At 37.7% G+C, this 21,862-nt stretch overlaps 1 protein-coding gene across 1 annotated transcript; it reads left to right on the top strand.

Moving 5' to 3' along the window:
* Positions 1-427: 427 nt before the first annotated feature.
* On the top strand, positions 428-5,477 carry LOC140815455 (uncharacterized). Its single transcript, XM_073174560.1, has 6 exons — positions 428-1,223; positions 1,365-1,568; positions 2,310-2,608; positions 3,002-3,190; positions 3,413-3,802; positions 5,268-5,477. The coding sequence occupies exons 1-6, from the start codon at positions 428-430 to the stop codon at positions 5,475-5,477; spliced, it is 2,088 nt and encodes a 695-aa protein (XP_073030661.1).
* Positions 5,478-21,862: the final 16,385 nt, after the last annotated feature.

Raw genomic sequence — 21,862 nt, 5'->3', positions numbered from 1 at the left:
AAAAGCTCAAAAGTTTACTCCTATGAAAGGACAATTTCGACCAAAAACCGAATTGCAAATCCAATCAAAAGTCAGAAACCTGGATTCAGTGCAATGTAGAGAGTGTTCGGGATATGGACACTATGCCAATGAGTGTGCCAACCGACTTCGGAGAAACAAAGTCATGACTGTCACCCTGAGTGATGAAGAGTCTGATGATGATCAAGGATCAAATGAATCTGAAAATCACACATCATTATCTGTTGTCATCAAGGAGAAACGCTCAATGAAAATCAATCCTTTGGGTGTTGCCACAGGTGTTGCAATACCTGGCCGCAACACCTCTTCGAATTCAGTATGTCTTAATTCTACAATCCTTGGGGAGTCAAGTCAGTCTGAAACCCAAGAGGTAGATGATGATGAAGTCACTATAGAAAGTGTGTAGACAATGTACGAAGAACTGTATGAAGACTGGATCAAAAGAACTAAAGGAAATGCAATTCTCTCCAAAGAGAACACTGAGCTGAAGTCACAAATATCACGACTTGAAGTAATCCTAAGCAAGAAAGATCTGGCATTATTCAAAGTCAAGAAGGAGCTTGAAGAAGCAACTCTAATTCTTACCAAGCTCAATTCAAGTTCATCCAAACTTGATTCACTTTTGATGATTGGACAGAATGACAGAGCTGGACTTGGTTATCCGAATAGTCTGTTCGAAATTGGAGAATCCTCCAATAATGAAAGAAAACTAACTATCTTTGTCAAAGGAAGTGTTGAAACCTCGAATGCTAAACACACTGAAAAAGGTGTTCCATCAAAAGGGCAAATATCTACCAAGAAGTCCAAATCCAGAAAATGCCACTTCATCTGTCACTACTGTTTTAGACCTGGACATATCAAACCCTATTGTTTTAAACTAAGAGATGACTACAAAAGGTGGGAATCTGAACAGGTGTTGCCACAGGCGTGGTATAACACCCGGCGCAACATTGCCAACAGAAAACCGACAGTAAAAAGGATCTGGGTACCAAAGGCTAAGATTCAATGTTCTGTTATCTATACTTCATTAAAGACTAACATTGCAGGAATATGGTACTTCGACAGTGGCTGTTCACGCCACATGACAGGTTCTAAAGACCATTTGATTGACTATGTTGAACTAAGGAATGGTCATGTGATGTATGGAGGCGGTGCTAAAGGAAGAATTGTTGGCAAAGGGTCCTTGAATGTTGATGGATTGCCTAGTCTACACAATGTGCTTTATGTTGAAGGGCTTAACTCAAACTTAATAAGCATAAGTCAACTTTGTGATGACGGTTTACATGTTAAGTTTGATAAAGACATTTGTGAAGTTTTTGATAATGCTAATACTTGTATTTTGACAGGTACAAGGTCTGCTGACAATTGCTATCAACTCGGAGAAGACCTGATGTGCAATCATTCAAAGGTGAGTGAGCTAAACTTGTGGCATCAAAAATTGGGTCATGCAAACTTCAAGACATTAAAGAACCTTGGTAAGTACGATGCTGTGAGAGGTATGCCTAATTTATCTTCTGGAACTCCTTATGTTTGTGGAACATGTCAAAAGGGTAAGCAAACCCGTGTTCCCCATCAAATGCTACAACACTTTGGGACAACACGGTGTCTTGAACTTTTGCACATGGATCTTATGGGTCCAATGGAAGTGGAAAGCCTTGGAGGTAAAAAGTATTCATTTGTTTGTGTGGATGATTTCTCTCGCTTTTCATGGGTAAGTTTTCTTAGAGAAAAGTCCGACACATTTGCTGTTTTCAAGAAACTACATGCTAAGATTACTAATCTACATGATTTGTGGGTTGGTAAGATAAGGACCGACCATGGTAAAGAATTTGAAAACTCACACTTTATATCATTCTGTGAGAAGAGAGGGATAACTCATGAATTTTCGGCCCCTAAGACTCCTCAACAAAATGGAATAGCCGAAAGGAAGAATAAGACACTGCAAGAAATGGCTAGGGTCATGTTGAGTTCAAGGAATATTTCAAAACGATTTTGGGCCGAGGCCTTAAACACAGCATGTCATATTTCAAATCGTGTGTACTTAAGGAATGGTTCTACTATGACATCCTATGAAATTATAATGGGAAAGAGGCCAAACCTGAAGTACTTTCATGTCTTTGGGTGTGTATGTTATGTTTTGAATGACCGAGACCATCTTGCAAAGTTTGACTCTAAAAGTGACAAGTGTTTATTCCTTGGTTATTCATCCAATAGTCGTGCATATCGGGTGTATAATCTCATAACAAGAACGACTATGGAATCTATTAACGTTGTTTTTGACGATCTAGCAGATCTAACGGGAAAAACAATCGAGGATGATATTGATAGGCTGCTGAACGAAAATGAGACACTGCCTAACACAGATGTTGCACCCGGTGTTGTAACACCGGAGACAACACCTGCACTGGCAGAATCGAATGATGAACCAGGAGAGTATACTGAGAATGATGACGTTGTAACCATTGAAGAGATTGATATTCCCAGTAAGATTCAGAAAAATCATCCATCATCTCAGATAATTGGTGAAGCATTTGGAGGAATGCAAACTAGAAGAAAGGAGAAGGTAGATTATCGGAAAATGATGGGTCTAGTATGCATGACGTCCGTATACTCTTAAGTAAGCCATTCTTGTTTTGTTTCACTAATTGAACCCAAAAATGTAATTGAATCCTTAAAAGATGAATTTTGGGTCAATGCTATGCATGAGGAACTTGAACAATGTGTTAGGAATGATGTGTGGGATTTGGTTCCCAGACCTAATAATGTGAATGTTATTGGAACCAAATGGATTTTTAAAAACAAAACTGATGAATCTGGAATTGTTGTGAGAAATAAAGCAAGGCTAGTTGCTCAAAGGTATACTCAAATTGAAGGAATTGATTTCGACGAAACATTTGCCCCTGTTGCCAGAATTGAGTCAGTCCGACTTTTACTTGCTATTGCTTGTCACATGGACATAAAACTATATCAAATGGATGTGAAGAGTGCCTTTTTGAACGGCATTTTGAATGAAAAAGCTTATGTAAGTCAACCTAAAGGGTTTGAAGATCCAAACCACCCGAACCATTACTACAAGTTGAAAAAGGCACTTTATGGACTTAAACAAGCTCCAAGAGCATGGTATGGTAGGCTTACTGAATATCTGCTTGACTTAGGCTTCAAACGAGGTGAGGTTGATAAAACCCTTTTTATTCAAAAATCGAAGCATGATATTCTTGTGTGTCAAATTTATGTGGATGACATCATTTTTAGTGCTTCTTCTCAAAAGCATGTTGATGAATTTGTTAAATGCATGTCTACCACATTTGAAATGAGCATGGTAGGAGAATTAAGTTTTTTTCTTAGATTGCAAATTAAACAAATGCATGATGGTATCTTTCTGTGTCAATCCAAGTATGCCAAGAATTTGGTGAAGAAATTTTCTACTGAGAACACTAAACACATGAAAACACCAATGGGGTCGACTGAAAAATTGTCCAAAGATGATGTTGCGGCAGGTGTTTACAACACCCAGTATCGCAGCATCATAGGCAATCTTCTTTACTTAAGTGCAAGTCGTCCCGACATTATGTTTAGTGTAAGTTTGTGTGCCAGGTACCAGGCTGATCCTAAAGGCACTCATTTAAAAGCTGTCAAAAGAATTTTGCGATATATATCTGGAACAGTTGACTTAGGTTTGTGGTACACCAAAGAAACAAACACCAATTTAGTGGGTTTAGTGATGCTGATTGGGCAGGAAACCTTGATGATAGGAAGAGTACCACTGGTGGATGTTTTTATCTTGGTAACAATCTGGTGTCATGGTATAGTAGAAAGCAAAGTTGTGTGTCTCTGTCCACTGCTGAATCTGAATATGTTGCAGCTGCTAGTTGTTGTTCACAACTTTTGTGGATGAATCAAATGATTAAAGATTATGGATTCAACAGTGACACCTTAATTGTATACTGTGACAACTCAAGTGCAATTGACATTTCAAAAAACCCAGTACAACACTCTCGAACGAAACACATAGACATTAGACATAATTTTATTCGAGATTTGGTTGAGAGGGTACAATTCGAATGGAATTTGTTAGAACTGAAAACCAACTGGCTGATATTTTACAAAACCATTGGATTTTGAGAGATTTTCCAATCTTAGGAAGTCTCTCAGCTTGTGTGCACAATGATAACTCACGGATGTTGTCCTGGGTGTTACAACACCTGTGGACAACACTCAGCATGCATGTGCATTTTATTTTTAGGATGATAGACATATTGTATACATCCTGTTTTGTGTGAAGCCTGTACAAGTGAAGGATACTGAATGGTGTGCTCTCAGTTGTGAATCAAACTTTCTACCAAAAGTTTCTAAAGGTTGGAGTGAGCTCAATCTAAGTCATTAAGCTGTTGAGGATGTTCGTGTACCACATGATCTTGTCCAATGTAGAAAATGACTTAGAAAAATTTTTGAGCAATAAGGTGAAAAATAGAAAAGAGGAGAAAACTTGAACAAAAAAAAAATGTTTAGAAGAAAATGGAAAATGCTACCTAGAGGAGTCCAATGAAGACCGTTCTTCTAGTGTGGGAGCTACCACTTTTAAGTCAAAATACAGATGGAAAAAGCTACCTAGAGGAGTCCTTTGAAGACCGTTCTTCTAGAGTGGGAGCTACCATGTCTGAATTAAAAAATGTTCAACAAAGTTTGAGTACAACTTGTGAGTGTTGCCAAGAGGTGTTTCCAACACCTAAGTACAGACTGATCACAGTTTTATCACATACGTGTGTATTTAATTTTTGATCATATCTTAGGCATAAATTTATGTTATTCATACTGCTGTTTTGTAAATTCATCATGTCCAGTGGGCTACCAGTTTTTAATTCATGAAATGCGAAGAAAACCCTAACCGACTTAATTTTGAACTTTCTTGATTTCTAACTGATTGTGGGGTTAATTCGACGTGGTGTTTTATTCTGACTGGTTTCTTGAGATAATGATTACACTGTTTCAGAATAGTTACCGTTGGGTGAGAGTAAAAACTGAGTTGAAGAGGTGCTGAAGTTGCGGCTCTACAAAATATTACCGTTGGAGGATTGTTCTTAAATAATTAGGGCTGAATTAGGATCACCGTTACTGTTTAGTATTTTCCATCACATTCGAAAATTTCTCCTGCTCTCATTATTCATTTTGTTTTGCGTAAAATATCTCCGTTCTTCGCGATTCTCTGTGTCCGTCGAACCGATCTACTTTCTTTGTTCTCAAATTCGCAGATGGCTGGCTTTGATCCTCATGAAATTAGGAGTGAAATGGCTGCGAGCATGAGCAAAAAATCTCCTGAGACAACACCCACAGCCGAAACCAATGTTGAGGGGATGCAAATTGTGGGTGTGGCCGAAGAGCCAACTCCGTTGGAAATAATCGCTCCTGGTGAACCTGGGAACGAGATCAATGTTGAGAATCCTTCGGAATTGAAGTCTTGAATAAAGCTTTTCCCACTGCTCCTATGCGCCGAAGGTCAAAGAGACAAGCAGGGTTCGATTCTGAATTTGTTCCAACCAAGAGACCACGGGCGTTTAACTCCTCAAATCTTCTGGACCCTGATTTCTCTTCTGGTGACGACTCCAATGATGATGATTTTGAGTTGGTGGCTCGCCCCAAACCAACTGTTGCTTCTAAGGAATCTGGTTCTACTTCTGGTAGTCAAAAGCCAAACCCCATCACAGATACTCAAAATGTTGTAGAAGAAAGAGATCCTGATGAGCCTGAAGAAGATGAACAATCTCTGGCCGAGTTTCTTGCTCACCTTAAGGAAGAAAAGGCTGCCAAGAAACAAATGTCTAAGGATGATGAACCTGGTTCAGAAATGATGAAGGAATTTGAGCAAAACCGACCTGGAGCTTTTGATGATTCCTCCTCATCGTCTGTATCTGACTTTGAATCTGAGGAACAGGGTGATGCTGAATCTGAGGATATTAGCTCTGAAGCTAGTGAGTCTTCTGGTGATGCTGCTGCTACTGCTGCCGGTGTTGAGGTGGATGTTGACAACACCGAGCCCAACATTGACTCTGCTGACTATGACTTAAGTAAGTCTTTTTCCCCCAAATTTTATTCTGAGGATGCCTTGGCATTATGGCCGCTGTTTGTTCAGAGAGAGTTGATTGAGGAGAAAAATATTGATGTCAATGCATATGGGAAATACAACCTGATTGAGTTTCTCAAGAACAGAGGGTTGCTATCCAAAGTCACCACTGTTATGCCCTACTGTCGCCGTGTGTTGTTAGAATTCTACTGTAATCTTCTGAGCAGTGTTGGAAATGAGGACTCGGTGAAGTATGGGAGAGTGTTTGTTCGGGATCGTATCTACAAGTTCTCTCCTTCTGTGATCAATGCATTCTTCAACACTCCGGATATTGAGGAAGTTGACGAGGATCTTGACATACATGTTGTCACCTCTGTGCTCACTGGAGGCGTGATCACTGTGTTCCCTGATTATCCCAAGAAATTGAGTGCTGCTAATCTCACCTCCTTTTTCTCTGTGCTGCACAAGACATCAATCTGGAATTGGACACCATCAACCAATTCTACTACTGTGACCAGATCTCAGGCGTTAGTGTTGTTTGCTATTGGCACTGGAAGGGACTTTAACTTTGGAAAGCTGGTGTTTAGGACAGCCCTACAATATGCTGAAGGAGATTTCAAGAAAACGAAGCTGCCCTACCCCTCGCTCATTTATGGAACCCTGGAATCTCAAGGTTTCATCAAGGATATTGATGAAGAACTCTGTCCTGTCGGAGGAACTCTGAAGATTTCTCCTGTCTATTTTAAGGGCCACATAAAGATTGATCTGCCCTGGCTGAGTTCGAGTGTTTCTTCGGATGTTGGCCACACTTGTGACACAACATCTGAGCCTCTGCCTGACACTGTTGATACATCTGAGCCTCTGACTGCGAGTTTACCCCCTACACCTCCTCATGGTTATGTTACATTATCTCTCTCCTACATTCGCGCTCAGATTGCCTATGGTCGACAACAGATTGCTAATGCCAAGGAGACCATTGATCATTACGAAAATCAAATGGCAGATTATGAGCTTCTACTTGCTGCTAGTATCCATTCTGGACAAAAAGGGGGAGTAGATGATACAGCTGGAACCAGTGGAGCCAAAATGGATGATGGTGATAAAATGGATGATGGTGATGGCAGTAATGATGGATAATGAGATTTTGAGTGTTTCTTCTGTTTTTGTCTCTCTTGATGGTTCTAGTACTTCTTACTTTAGTTGTCCTTTTATTTTCTCTAACCTTTGTTCCTCCTGATTAATGAAATGAACTGTTTCGGTGTTATGATTTGAATGTTGCAACATCTAACATACAACACCTGTGATATTTTTCATCAGGGGAAGGCTTAACATTAGAATTCAGGGGGAGACAACTAAGTTGGCTGAGTCACTGATTTGCTAACTCAGGGGGAGTGGAGCTGTATAACCATTTTTTGGTTGTTTTGTCCAGAAAGGCAAAAAGGGGGAGATTGAAAGGAATTTTATTCCTTGATATATTTTCCGTTTTTAACTTTGATATTTTGCCTTTCTAGACATGAGAATAATCTTGAAATCAACATGTGATACAAGACTATATTTGATATGATATCATAATATCTTTATAAAATGATATCATAATATCTTTAAGATATTATCCTTGTTTCAAAAAGAGTTTGTTTCCTAATGAAATTGCTTTTTTGTCTAGGTTAAATAGGACTCAAAAAGTAGAAAACGTGGTGATGAAAAAGGATATAAAAGTTTTGGCAGAGACGAACTCATATGAAGAGAGGTTGTGTGCTCGAAGCAATCTCGCATCATTGATAAAGTGTTGCTGTGAAGTGCTGACAACATCTTGAGATAACACATAATCAATGTTTTGATTAGTGCGCTGATTTTTGAAGACTTTTTCACTTCTCAGTTGATGCATCCTACATATTTTGGTTATACGATTTGTTAGAGAGTTAGGATGCAATTTGTTACTCGTCTTTATAAGGGAGTTGTTTGATTCTTTCACTAGTATTGTTTTTTGTAAACTTACAAGTTTTTCTAGTGAATTATTTTGCCCTGAGGCACCGCACAAGTATTTGATACTTGTGCATAATTTATATCTCGTCTCTCGTATTAGTATCATTCGAGTTGTATGTTAATTTGCTAAACTGTAATTTCCGCTGCATGTTGTCGTGGGTGTTACAACACCTACACACAACACCTACATTCTGACTCACACAACACTCACCCTCATCACTCTCACACTATGGAAACAGAACTTTCAATCGTCTTCATCTTGTTTTTTGCTGGGTGGACGATTATATCTGTTTATAAATTTGGCTTATTGAAAATTGAATAAATAAATAGTTAGGCTACAAAAAATGTCTTTTAATTAATTTATAATTTTAAAATTTAAAAAATCAGAGTTGGATTTTATAATTTTTATACTAGATTTAAAAAATTAACAGATAAATTCAAAGTTATTTTGATTTTATTCTAATTTTATTTTTTAAAATTACTTTATCGGCCATGAGATTTTGTAGTTTGATAGGGTATTTTTTGGAAAAAAATTGAGGGTCTCCTCTATAATTTTATTTTATTTTATATATATATATATATATATATATATATATATATATATATATATATATATATATAATACGTATATACGCATATAGAAGTAACAAACTACAAATTAATGTATTTTTTGAAGGATGAAAGGTAAACACGATTAAGAAGATTTGCTTATTTCTATTGTAGCACAATTAAAACACATTATGTTTCAAAGTTTAAACGTAGTAAATGTCACTAGAGGGCTGGAAAATAATTAGTATGGGAGCATAGGTAGGGGTCATGTTGCTACAAATGTTTTATTTTCAACTCTTGATGATGTATATACAATTATTACCATGGTCTAGAAAGTGCATTTAATTATAATATATGTTTAAAGAAAAACTATATTATTAATCTCGTAAATTGACATGTTTTGAATTTAGTCATAGTCGATGTCTAATGTTTTTGCACTAAGTTGGACTTTTTTTCATCGAAAACTATTGAAGCTGCTTAGTTGGCAACGGAAGATACTTTCCATGAAAATGGAGCAAAATGACATATGTGAAAGCAAACTGTCCATGAAAATTTCAAAATGGTTCCATATATTGACTTGTTTTGGTTTTTCATCCTATAACTAATCAAAGTTTGAACTATTTTTACTCTTACTTTAGTCCTTCATGGTCGGAAACGGTAAGTTCGATCCTGGGTGTGGGGGCAGTGCCCACACCCAGGATCAATGGCTGAGATTCAATCTCATTGGGAAAATTTTTTTTAAAAAAAATAAAAATTGGGCCAGAAAAAATTCTGGCTCTTGGATGTACACCTACAGGCACTGCCTGCAGGCACTGCCTGCAGGGGTAGGAAGGAATAAACCGTCGGAAACCACTTGAACTAGCCAAAGTTTGATATTTGTAATCTAATAGACCGTATAAGCGTCTTGCGCTGCCAACTAAGCAAGTGTCGGTGGTTTTCGACCAAAAAAAAGTGAAACAAAAAATAAAACTAAGTTAGTGCTATATCCAGAGTTTGATCAGTTACTTATTTTCCACTTTTACCATATGTTTAATAATTACCGCATCAATATTTAAAATAATTATTAAGTGAAAGAAAATGACAAAGCACAAATTAATCTATTAAATTCTTCTTCTTCTTTTTTTTTTTGAAAAGATTTTGCTTAAGAATTTTGTCTCTATAGAATATTGAGTTTTTTAAACTCTATATTTGATTTTCATTATTGGAGAATTTGTTTCCTGATGAAATAATATTTTCCTTATTTTGTATGATTCTATTCAAGCCTATTAAAATCAACATAAATATATACATATACATATATTTATATATATATATATATATATATATATATACATATATATATATATTACAGAATAACTACTGCACAAGAGTCGAAAGTGCTAGAAAAACGAACAAGAAACACAAGATATAATTTTCTAAAGAACTCGCAAAGATAAAGAATCACATTTTAATTTTATTGTCGTGGCGTGTTGAAGATATTTGAAGAAAACACCCATACAAAGTATTGATTGAAGAATTTTTTTGTTGCTCCGAATTTCGGCCACATAGATTTGCATTCTTGCGTTTTTGTTATTTTCGTTATTGATATTTTAGAATGTAATTATTTCATTGACTTGTTGAGGAAGATAATTTTCACTAGCAATGATTTTGTAAATTCTATTTCTTTTTTAGTGATAATTTTTTCCCCAGTCGTCACACAAGTGCGCTAACTTGTCCACAAATATCTTTGCGTTATTTTAATTATTTGAATGTTATCTTATTCTATTACATGTTGTCACTAGGTGTTACAACATCTGAGAAATTATTTATCTGATCCACGCAATTATTACTATTCATGTTAAACAGAATACTTTCACTTGATATCAGAGCCAACTCTTGATTGTACTAAGTGTGATTCTGGTTATTTTGTGTAACAAGAAAAATTCAAGGGACGTGTCACTTGACAATGACGCAATAAGACCATCTGTTTTGGATGGATCCAACTACGCTATTAGGAAGGTCAAAATAAGATTTTATATCAAGTCCATATATGAAAGATCATGTCAACGTGTTGTCAACTATTGGACTCCACCAAAAAGAGTTGATGAAGATGGTAACAGTCTGATCAAATCAGAAAGTAATTGGACAACTTAAGAGGTCCAAATTTCGAACTACAATTCAAAGGTATTGAATGCCATCTTCACATCAGTTGATAGAAACATGTTCAGCCTAATCACTAACTGTGTTTCTGCTAAGGATGCATGAGAAATTCTTCAAAAACCTTTTTGAAGGATTCGAAAGTGTGCGGATAATGAATTTTATGATGCTAACCTCTAATTTGAAAGTTTGAGGATGGTGTCGGTAGGTGAATTAAATGCACAAGTGGCAGCAAAAGAAAAAAACAACGTGGGATGCTCAAAGGTTTCGTGGAAAGATGGAAGACGCGTTTTATACGCGTCTTCACACGGTCAAGGGGCTCTATAAATAGAGCTCCTCCCTTCATTCTGAAATTATCCCTTCTTCGAGTTTTCTCTCATCTTATAAGCATTTAAGTGCTTAGTTCTATAATATTTGTGAGGTGTTTTGTTCTCTTGTATTAAGAGAGTGTGTGTTCTCTTTGGAAACACAGTGAGTGAGTTGTACACCACAAAATATTATAGTGGAATTCTTTTCATCTTGCCCGTGGTTTTTACCCTAATAATTTTTAGAGGTTTTCCACGTAAATCTCGGTGTCCATTTTATTCTTTATTTTCGGGTTTTATTTGTTTAAAATTCCGCACGTGGGACCAACAAGTGGTATCAGAGCCTTGGTTTAAAATTTCTTAAAATTCTGAGTATGCTCTGTGGTTGCAGCCTAGACTGATCTTCCACATCAGAAAAGATTTTTCGAGATTTTTTATTTAAGGCGGGATTATTTTGTCCAGTCTATAAAATTGTTGTAGACATAATGGCGGGAAGGTACGAGATAGCAAAATTCAATGGAAGCAATTTTATACTGTGGAAAATAAAGATACAAGCAGTTTTAAGAAAGGAAAATTACTTGGCGGCTATTGGAGATAGACCGGTGGAGATTACAGATGATGGAAAGTGGAACGAGATGAATGATAATGCTGTTGCCAACTTACACTTGGCTATAGATGACGAAGTTTTGTCAAGTATCTCTGAGATAAAAACAGCCAAAATTATCTGGGATACTCTGACAAAGATGTACGAGGTCAAGTCGTTACACGACATGATTTTTCTAAAGAGAAGGCTTTATACTCTTCGGATGGTGGAATCCTCATCGATGACCGACCATATCAATACACTAAATACTCTATTTGCCCAACTCACTTCCATGGGGCATAAAATAGGGGAAAATGAACGTGCGGAGCTTCTACTTCAAAGTCTACCAGATTCATATGATCAACTTATCATCAACATTACCAACAATATTCTTATGGGCTTTCTAAGATTCGACGATGTCTTAACTGCGGTTCTCGGAGAAGAAAGCCGGCGCAAGAATAAGGAAGATAGGTTGGTAAGCTCGAAGAAGGCAGAGGCTTTACCGATGATAAGAGGAAGATTTATGGACCGTGACTCCAGTGGGAGTCAAAGACGAGGTAGATCACAGTCGAGAAGTAAGAAGAAAAATATTTACTGCTTTAAATGTGGCGGTAAAGGGCACTTCAAGAAAGAGTGTACGAGTATCGATAAAAGCTCTCAAAGAAATGTGGCAAGTACTTCAGGCAGTGGTGAAATATTATTCAGCGAAGCAACAACAGTTGCAGAAGGCAGACACAAATTTTGTGACACATGGATTATGGATTCAGGAGCGACGTGGCATATGACGTCTCGGAGAGAATGGTTTGATCATTATGAACCAGTCTCAGGAGGATCTGTATTCATGGGAAATGATCATGCCTTGGAAATCGCTGGGGTCGGTACTATCAAAATTAAAATGTTTGATGGCACCATTCGCACCATACAGGAGGTACGACATGTGAAAGGACTAACGAAAAATCTTTTGTCCTTGGGGAAATTGGATGACATCGGGTGCAAAACTCGGATAGAGAACGTGATCATGAAAATTGTGAAGGGCGCGCTTGTGGTTATGAAGGCGGAAAAGGTTGTTGCAAATCTGTATGTACTTTTGGGAGAAACACACAAAGAGGCAGAACTAGCTGTTGCATCAATTGGTTCAGGAGAAGAATTAACAGTGTTATGGCATTGGAAGCTCGGGCATATGTCAGAACGAGGGTTGAAATTCTCTCAGAGCGGAAGCTGTTGCCGAGACTTACAAAAGTGTCACTACCCTTTTGTGACACTGTTTTACCAGTAAACAACACAGATTAAAGTTTGGCACTTCTACTGCCAGGAGCAAAAGCATATTGGAGCTGATTCATTCGGATATTTGGCAAGCACCGGTTGTATCCCTAGGAGGAGCGAGATACTTTGTCTCGTTCATTGATGATTTCTCTAGGAGATGTTGGGTGTATCCAATCAAGAAGAAATCAGATGTTTTCCAGATCTTCAAAGAATTCAAAGCGCGAGTTGAACTTGATTCTGAAAAGAAAATCAAGTGTCTGAGGACTGACAATGGAGGAGAATATACCAGTGACGAATTTGACGCATTTTGTCAACAAGAGGGCATAAAAAGACAGTTCACGACGGCTTACACACCTCAACAGAATGGAGTGGCGGAGCGGATGAATAGAACCTTGTTGGACAGAACAAGAGCTATGTTTAGGACTGCGGGTCTAGAAAAGTCATTTTGGGAGGAAGCAGTTAAAACCGCTTGTTATATTATCAATCGTTCTCCTTCAGTGGCGATTGATCTGAAGACTCCGATGGAGATGTGGACCGGGAAGCCGACAAATTATTCTCATTTGCATACATTTGGAAGTCCTATGTACGTTCTGTACAATGAGCAAGAAAGATCGAAGTTGGATTCGAAATCCAGAAAATGTATCTTCTTGGGTTATGCTGATGGAGTAAAAAGGTTTCGCTTGTGGGATCCTACTGTTCACAAGCTTGTCATCAGCAGGGATGTTATCTTTGAGGAAGATAAAGTAAAGGGAGACAAAGGCACACCGAATTCAGAAACTACTATTTTTCAGGTGGAAAATAAGACGGACGAAGGTCAAGTTTCTTGTGAAGCAGTACCGGAGCACGAAGAACAAGAACATGTTGAGTCTGAAGTTTCCAATGTGAGGCAGTCAACTCGAGACAGAAGACCACCAGGTTGGCTTTCAGATTATGTCACTGAAAGCAACATTGCATATTGTCTATTATCAGAGGATGGTGAGCCATCGAGTTTCCACGAGGCTACTCAAAGCTCAGATGTATCATTGTGGATGATAGCAATGCAAGAAGAGTTGGAGGCATTAGACAGGAATAAAACTTGGGATCTTGTTACACTACCACGAGGGAAGAAAGCCATTGGAAACAGATAGGTCTATAAGATCAAGCATGATGGCAATAACCAAGTGGAGCGGTATCGTGCTAGATTGGTGGTAAAAGGGTATGCTCAGAAAGAAGGCATTGACTTCATTGAGATATTTTCTCCTGTGGTTCGACTTACAACAGTCAGAGTAGTATTGACATTGTGTGCGGTGTTTGACCAACATCTAGAACAGCTAGATGTGAAAACAGCATTTCTTCATGGAGATCTTGAAGAAGAAATCTATATGCTCTAGCCAGAAGGTTTTGCAGAAAAAGACAAAGAGAACTTGTTTTGCAGGTTGAAGAAATCTCTGTACGGTCTCAAACAGGCGCCGAGGTGTTGGTACAAGAGATTTGATTCCTATATCATGAGCCTTGGATACAACAGACTGAGTGCACACCCTTGTACGTATTTCAAGAGGTCTGGTGATGATTATATCATTTTGCTGTTGTATGTGGACGACATGTTAGTAGCAGGCCCCAACAAATATCAGGTTCAAGGATTGAAGGCACAGTTGGCTAGGGAATTTGATATGAAGGACTTGGGACCAGCAAACAAGATTCTGGGGATGCAAGTTCACCGAGATAGAAGTAACAGAAAGATTTGGCTTTCCCAGAAAAATTATTTGAAAAAAATCTTGCAACGCTTCAACATACAAGATAGTAAGCCAATTTCGACCCCTCTTCCTGTTAACTTCAAGTTATCCTCCGAGATGTGTCTTAGCAGTGAAGCAAAGAGGATGGAGATGTCTCGAGTACCATATGCATCATCAGTGGGAAGTTTGATGTTCGCCATGATATGTACAAGACCGGACATTGCTCAAGCAGTGGGAGCAGTTAGTCGGTATATGGCGAATCCTGGACGAGAGCATTGGAGCACTGTTAAGAGGATCCTTAGATACATTAAGGATACCTCGAATTCTGCATTATGTTATGGAGGATCGGATTTTACACTCAGGGGCTTTGTCGATTCAGATTATGCAGGTGATCCTGATAAGAGGAAATCTACTACTGGTTATGTGTTTACACTTGCAGGGGGAGCAGTAAGCTGGGTTTCAAAACTGCAGACAGTTGTGGCATTATCTACAACAGAGGCAGAATATATGGCAGTTACTCAAGCTTGCAAGGAGGCAATATGGATTAAAAGGTTATTGGAGGAGATCGGACACAAACAAGAGAATGTTCCTTTGTTTTGTGACAGTCAGAGTGCCTTGCACATTGCAAGAAATCCAGCCTTTCATTCCAGGACAAAACACATTGGAGTACAATTTCATTTTGTGCGAGAAGTAGTAGAAGAAGGAAGCGTGGATATGCAGAAGATCCATACGAAGGATAACATAGCTGATTTTCTGACCAAGCCAGTAAACATTGACAAATTTGAGTGGTGTAGATCCTCAAGTGGCCTAGCGGAAACGTAAGCAGCAGGGAATGACAAGATTGAAAGGATGTGTGGAGATGTTTTTGATTCTCAATCAAATCTCCAAGTTAGAGAAATGTCGGTAGGTGCATTAAATGCACAAGTGGCAGCAAAAGAAAAAAAAAACGTGGGCTGCTCAAAGGTTTCGTGGAATGATGGATTAAACGCGTCTTCCACACGGTCAAGGGGCTCTATAAATAGAGCTCCTCCCTTCATTCTGAAATTATCCCTTCTTCGAGTTTTCTCTCATCTTATAAGCATTTAAGTGATTAGTTCTATAATATTTGTGTGGTGTTTTGTTCTCCTGTATTAAGAGAGTGTGTGTTCTCTTTGGAAACACAGTGAGTGAGTTGTACACCACAAAATATTATAATGGAATTCTTTTCATCTTGCCCGTGGTTTTTACCCTAATAATTTTTAGGGGTTTTCCACATAAATCTCGGTGTCCATTTTATTCTTTATTTTCGGGTTTTATTGGTTTCAAATTCCGCACATGGGACCAACAAGAAATTGAGACAATCACCGAGTATGTTCGACGCTCGAGAGAGATAGCCAAATGAAGCACAAGATGCAACTCAACTCGCACTAGATGGCTTGATCAGTTCCCTTTGTACTTTCGAGATGAACACGGACTTACAAAAGGACAAAGGTAAGACTTTGCTTTCCAAGTTTCCAGCAATTCCTACAACGATCATCTTCAATTGTCACAAGAATTCACCGAGTCAGACCTCTATGAAGACTCCATCTCATTAATTAAGAAGAAGTTTGGAGATTAATTGAAAAGGATTATAGAAAAAAGAAATGTGGACAACAATCTAAGTTTTCAATCTAAATGCTCTTGAAAAAATTCAAAGGTTCTCAATTGCCCAAGGACAATTTCGGAAAATGAATGAAGGTAAGAATGAATCTGATCTTAAATGGTTTGATTCCATGCAATATAGAGAGTGCAATGGTTTTGGACATTATGCGGATGAATGTGCCAATAAGGTTCACAAAAAGAAAATGCTGAAAGTTTATTTAAGTGATGATGAATATGATGAAGAGCAAGAATCTAATCAAGAAGAAAGTCACACGTCCATATTGCACTTTTGTAAGAAGGACGCTGGTTGCAAATCAATTAACTAGGTGTTGCATCGGGTGTTGCAACACCTGGCTAGAACATCACTAAAAAAATTAGTATGTCTCAATGCTACAACTCTTGGAAATTCAAGTGATCATGAAGATCTGGAAGTTGATGATGGAGAGATCACCCTGGAAAGTGTACAAAAATTGTATGAAGAGTCCTGTTGTGGGGACCCGGACGCTAATCATCTTCTTAATCGTTATTGGGATTTAAATTATCAGTTCTGATAAACAGGGTCTAAAAATTTTCTTTTTAAATTATAACTGTGGAAGGTAATGTAATCTAAATACTATATATGTCTGTATATAAAAATACAAATTCAGTATTAAAATACAATAATGTACAACATTCTAATCTAAGGTTCACTACTAAAGTTCTAGTAGTAAAATCCAATCTACTGCAAGTCCGGAATCACCACGCTAACTCGTCTTCTCTCATCGTCATCTCGACCCTGATCCCGCCCCACCTGTTGTCATGCACACATACAAAACACGACAACAGCCGGATAACTCCGGTGAGAATAAATTCCAGTATAAAACATGGTAAGCATGTATATAAACACACTAGTTCATAAATCATGCGATCATGTATAAACACAATATATTTCATAATCTATGAAATAAATCAAATAAGCATGCAACTCAAATCAGATAAACATGCATATAAACAATCTAAATCATAAAACATGCTAGCACAACTGAAAGCAATAACGATGGGTCCCATGATCTAGGAGCCACATCCATATAAGCATGAAGTCCTAATCAAATCATGTCTAGACTTGACTCGATCTATAACTCTAGGGATCCCGGTGTGAATAAGACGTCACTACCTACCCTCCAATCGGGGTAATGTACGTCTCATTCCTAGACTTTGGTCTGAGCTGTATCAACGGCGGCAATAAGAGTAATACCTACTCCTATGCTGAGATACACCGAAACGTCTAGCTATTTGATAATGCCTGTCAAAGACTCTCCTATCTTAGATGCAATGAATATCAATATGTAATCAAAGTATAATCGTATTCATATCTGAATATCACACTGATCATAAATGCTTGAATACAATTCTGAAATCAAAGCATAAACATGTTAAAAGATTGAATATAATGCTATACACAATTCATAAACATGTTACAATATATCCAATAATACTAGTATGTGATTTTGGTTGGGAAACTCAAATAATATCTTATTTGAGTTACATATCCCCAAACAAAACATGACTTATACCTTTGTCTTCCTGATCTGATGAAGACGACATCTCGAAGTCGAATTTGTCCATATCTGATCTGAAATGACAATAACAGATACACTGTATCAATGTGTAACCCGATTTACAATCTGTTCTGATCAATATCTTTTATAAACTACAATCTGATCACATCAACAATATCACGAGATAACAGAAACCAATACTGAATCTGATCAATCTGTACCAACTGATGTTTAGACGGCATAACACTACAGTCTTGTAACCCCGTCAGTCTTAACATCACAATTACACTACCAGAATTCCTAATAAATCTCAGTACAATCTAAAACTTCAGTATCTGTACACTGTAAAATGAATAACATCATAATTCTGATAGCAATCTCAATCAAATCAACTCTAAAATTCATAACAATTCCATAAACAATCTGTTTCTAAATCTGACTTCGATTCTACAATATCTACGGTAGTAGAAACACCATATCTGAATCATATTCAATTCTAACAACATCATAAATTCAAATCTTGTCTAAACGTAATAAAACTTACGTCCTTGTGTAGCTCGTAGCGAGAGGAGTTCAGAACTGAAGTCGGATTCCAATTTAGATAAATGATTTGCTCGTAAATCAATTTCTAAAGAAAAAGAACAAAGCTTTTCCCTAAACCCTCGATTTCCTCCTTCCAATTCTGAAGAATTGCATGCCAATATATATATATATATATATACATACATACATTCCGTGCATGCAAAGCAAATGGCACAACCTTTGTGCAACACGTCTCGCGCATATGCGCGGTCACTACTCGCGCATATGCGCGAGACCTACTGTCTCGGCGAAAGTACTACTCGCGCATATGCGCCATTATTTCCGCGCATATGCGCCACCCCTACTGGCCCTCCCGCGCATATGCGCCATCTCCGTCGCGCATATGCGCCTATGGTACTGGCCTTGCCGCGCATGTGCGCGCATTATCTCGCGCATGTGCGCGTAAGCCTCGGCCAGCTCCGCGCATGTGCGCCCATCCATACAACGCAAGTGCGCGGGGCTCTTTCTTGGCACACACATTTACACCTTTCTCATGTATTCTAGTCCGATCCGTTCCGTCTATAATTATCGCGATTAATTCAATAAGTCATTTCAGATTAATCTCAGATTACGGTAATCGTATCCAAATCATTTCAGATTACGGTAATTAAATTCTCGGGCATTACATTTCTCCCCCTATTAGATCTGAGTTCGTCCTCGAACTCACCAATCATCAAACCAAATCTATCAGAAGAACTGTATAACAGAGTTTAACATCCAAACTCATTTCACTAGCCGAATCAATCCCATATTACTGGCTATACAACACCCGTATACGCCAATTGCAATCCATAACAAAGCAATACCACCTGTAGTTGCTATTCCATCTGTTTATTCCAATTAAGGACATATTCTATCTTCGGCTCCAAATACCAATCGTCATCATCCGACATTGGTTTTCTACATCTATTTCTTCTGCACTATCTTGATAACTAGTGCTAACATCCAGCCCTAGAGTTCTATCAATATCTTTCAATATCTGACTACTACACGCTGACTACCTATCAATCTGTAACAAGTCTGAGAGAAAAAGCTTATGATATAATTTATCACAAGTGCAAACTTCATCACAATCACATCAATCTAATTATTTCTTTGACAGTGATCTCTGTCATATAGTTCTGTTTGTACATTATCTTATACAAACTACTAGATATAGATTGAACAATCTATCAATCACAATCATCTCATATCTCTTTCTGAAGAAAATAGCGGTAATTTTATCACAAAAGTACTAGAAATGTACTCCCATTTCTATTCAGGAATATACTAAGTCGGTAATCATCTTCTGATTCCTAGCTTTCTGGCTTCTTTGTTAGCGATTCAGACATATCAGTACCATTTCTACCAACCTTTCAACATAAATTACTGTCCCAACTGATCTAATCTGTCTATACCAACATTATCTATTCGAATAGCATACCTTCTCAATCATCTGAATGAAAACTGAATCCCTTACTGTGCATTTCTGACACTACCTGAGAGTTCAGATTCGAACTATGCTGTAAAAGATCAGTTAATAACATAGATTAAAGAAGAAATACCTACCTGGCATTCGGCTCTGACTATCCATATCAAAAGCTGGAAACAATTCCGAAACATTCTGATATCACACAATAACCAAACCCATAGAAAACGCAAAATCATATAGATGTGATATTGATCTGATCAACAAAATACAGGTCTGAAAATTCTGATCACCGTTCGGGACTACTGTATTTTCCACAAACAACTCTGATACAATTGGAACTGCATAGTATCACACACTGAATAATAATTACAATAACATCAAATCAAACTCAGAATAGAAATATCCTATGTTGATCTAGTGAGTTTAAGAAAACTCATAACATAATAGATTCTGGCTGGCTGACCAATCTTCATACTGTTCAGATCAACTGCTATATTTTATCTGCAAATAGAATATACTCCCAACAATATAAGATGTCTCAAATACTGATTTAGAATCATAACAATACTCAGCAGATGTATAGCAGTACAAGAAAAGATAATCAGAATAAGATCATCTGTCTAAATCAGATAAGAAGGTTCTGACATATCTGACATTCTGCTGATTCAGACATTCCTGATACCGCATAGTCTGAATATAAACCTGTATCAATAACTGCATTCGGATCCATACCTGACCCATTGCTGTATACAATAATCACAGTTCTCGGAATATTTAACCCAGTCTTCAAATATTCAATATAAACAATCAGATGTTGTGGATATATCCCGAAATCATAGATATAACAAGCATAATTCTTCAAAATATTTCTGAATACAGACTCTATCAATCTAGAAACAGAATCTGAAATATCGACGAACAAATACTCAATCAACTGTATTCTTCAGCCCCTACTTTACTCTGTCAATTCTTTCACTTCATTCTGTACTGAATTCTAACGAAACACAGTACTTGGTATCGATTCAATTCTAAATCTATCTTTCTGATACAAAACAAATCTGACATCTTATCTAACGATTAGCAATCTACTCGTACATTACTATCAAATTTGTAATTTTTAGGCTCGATTTCAGTGGATCTACTGGATACATAAGGATGCCATCTGTTCCTTTCTGTAATAATCGAGCCCTAAACAATAAAATTTTCTAAGGGATTCTGGATCTAAAATCCTCATTTATCAACTAGATCGGGTCTAAATCTTACCATTTCTGGAACACATTCTACGATATTTCTGTACTTGTTTAGCATATACATGTCTATAATGCAATCCAAATCAGACAATTACAAGTACATCATAATCTAATCCAGTCCCATCCTCCTCTACCTGTAGTATATAATATGTCACAGAAATTTCTGATATCAACATATTCCTCAACAGCCAAGGAATCAATACTACAGTATACACAGACCCAACAGAAACAGCATATCTTCATGCTATCCAATCACAGATACTCATAAAAATGCCCTTGTACATATCAGTGAGTATGCAATAAAATCATAAAATAGTACATGTTGTAATTTCTGGGTCTGTTTCTTATACATTGCCACCAAATGGTCCTGCGCCCTGAAATCTTTGGGAACCCTTCTGAGGACACACTCTAGCAAAATGCCCATGCTGTCTACATATATTGCATCTACCAAGCACTCCTTGGCATTGCTCCGTGGAGTGTCTCCCTCCACAATTCCTGCAATACACGCCCGTATAATGCGAACTGGATCCACTAGAGCTAGAGGAACCACTTCCAAATCTCTTGAACGGTTGCTTCCGAGCTTTCAATAACTCTTGCTTTTCCACTTGTACTGCCACGATCCAATCGGAGAGGGGATTGCTGTGTCTGCGGTTGCTTCACACACAACCTTGTCAATTGTCTAGTCAGACTGGCCTCCGCTCTCTTCGCTTTACTTAAGACATCAGTAAATGATAAGGTTGCTGTATATTCATCAATGCTACTATCTCTGAATTCAATCCTCTGACGAACTGATTCACTACAGCTTCATCATTCCCAACCAACTGAGGAGCAAAATGCAGTAGCGTAGAGAATTT

The sequence above is a fragment of the Primulina eburnea genome, chromosome 15, assembly GCF_022965805.1.
Source record: "Primulina eburnea isolate SZY01 chromosome 15, ASM2296580v1, whole genome shotgun sequence".
NCBI classification, from domain to species: Eukaryota; Viridiplantae; Streptophyta; class Magnoliopsida; order Lamiales; family Gesneriaceae; genus Primulina; species Primulina eburnea.
This window is presented reverse-complemented; position numbering and strand designations above follow the sequence as displayed.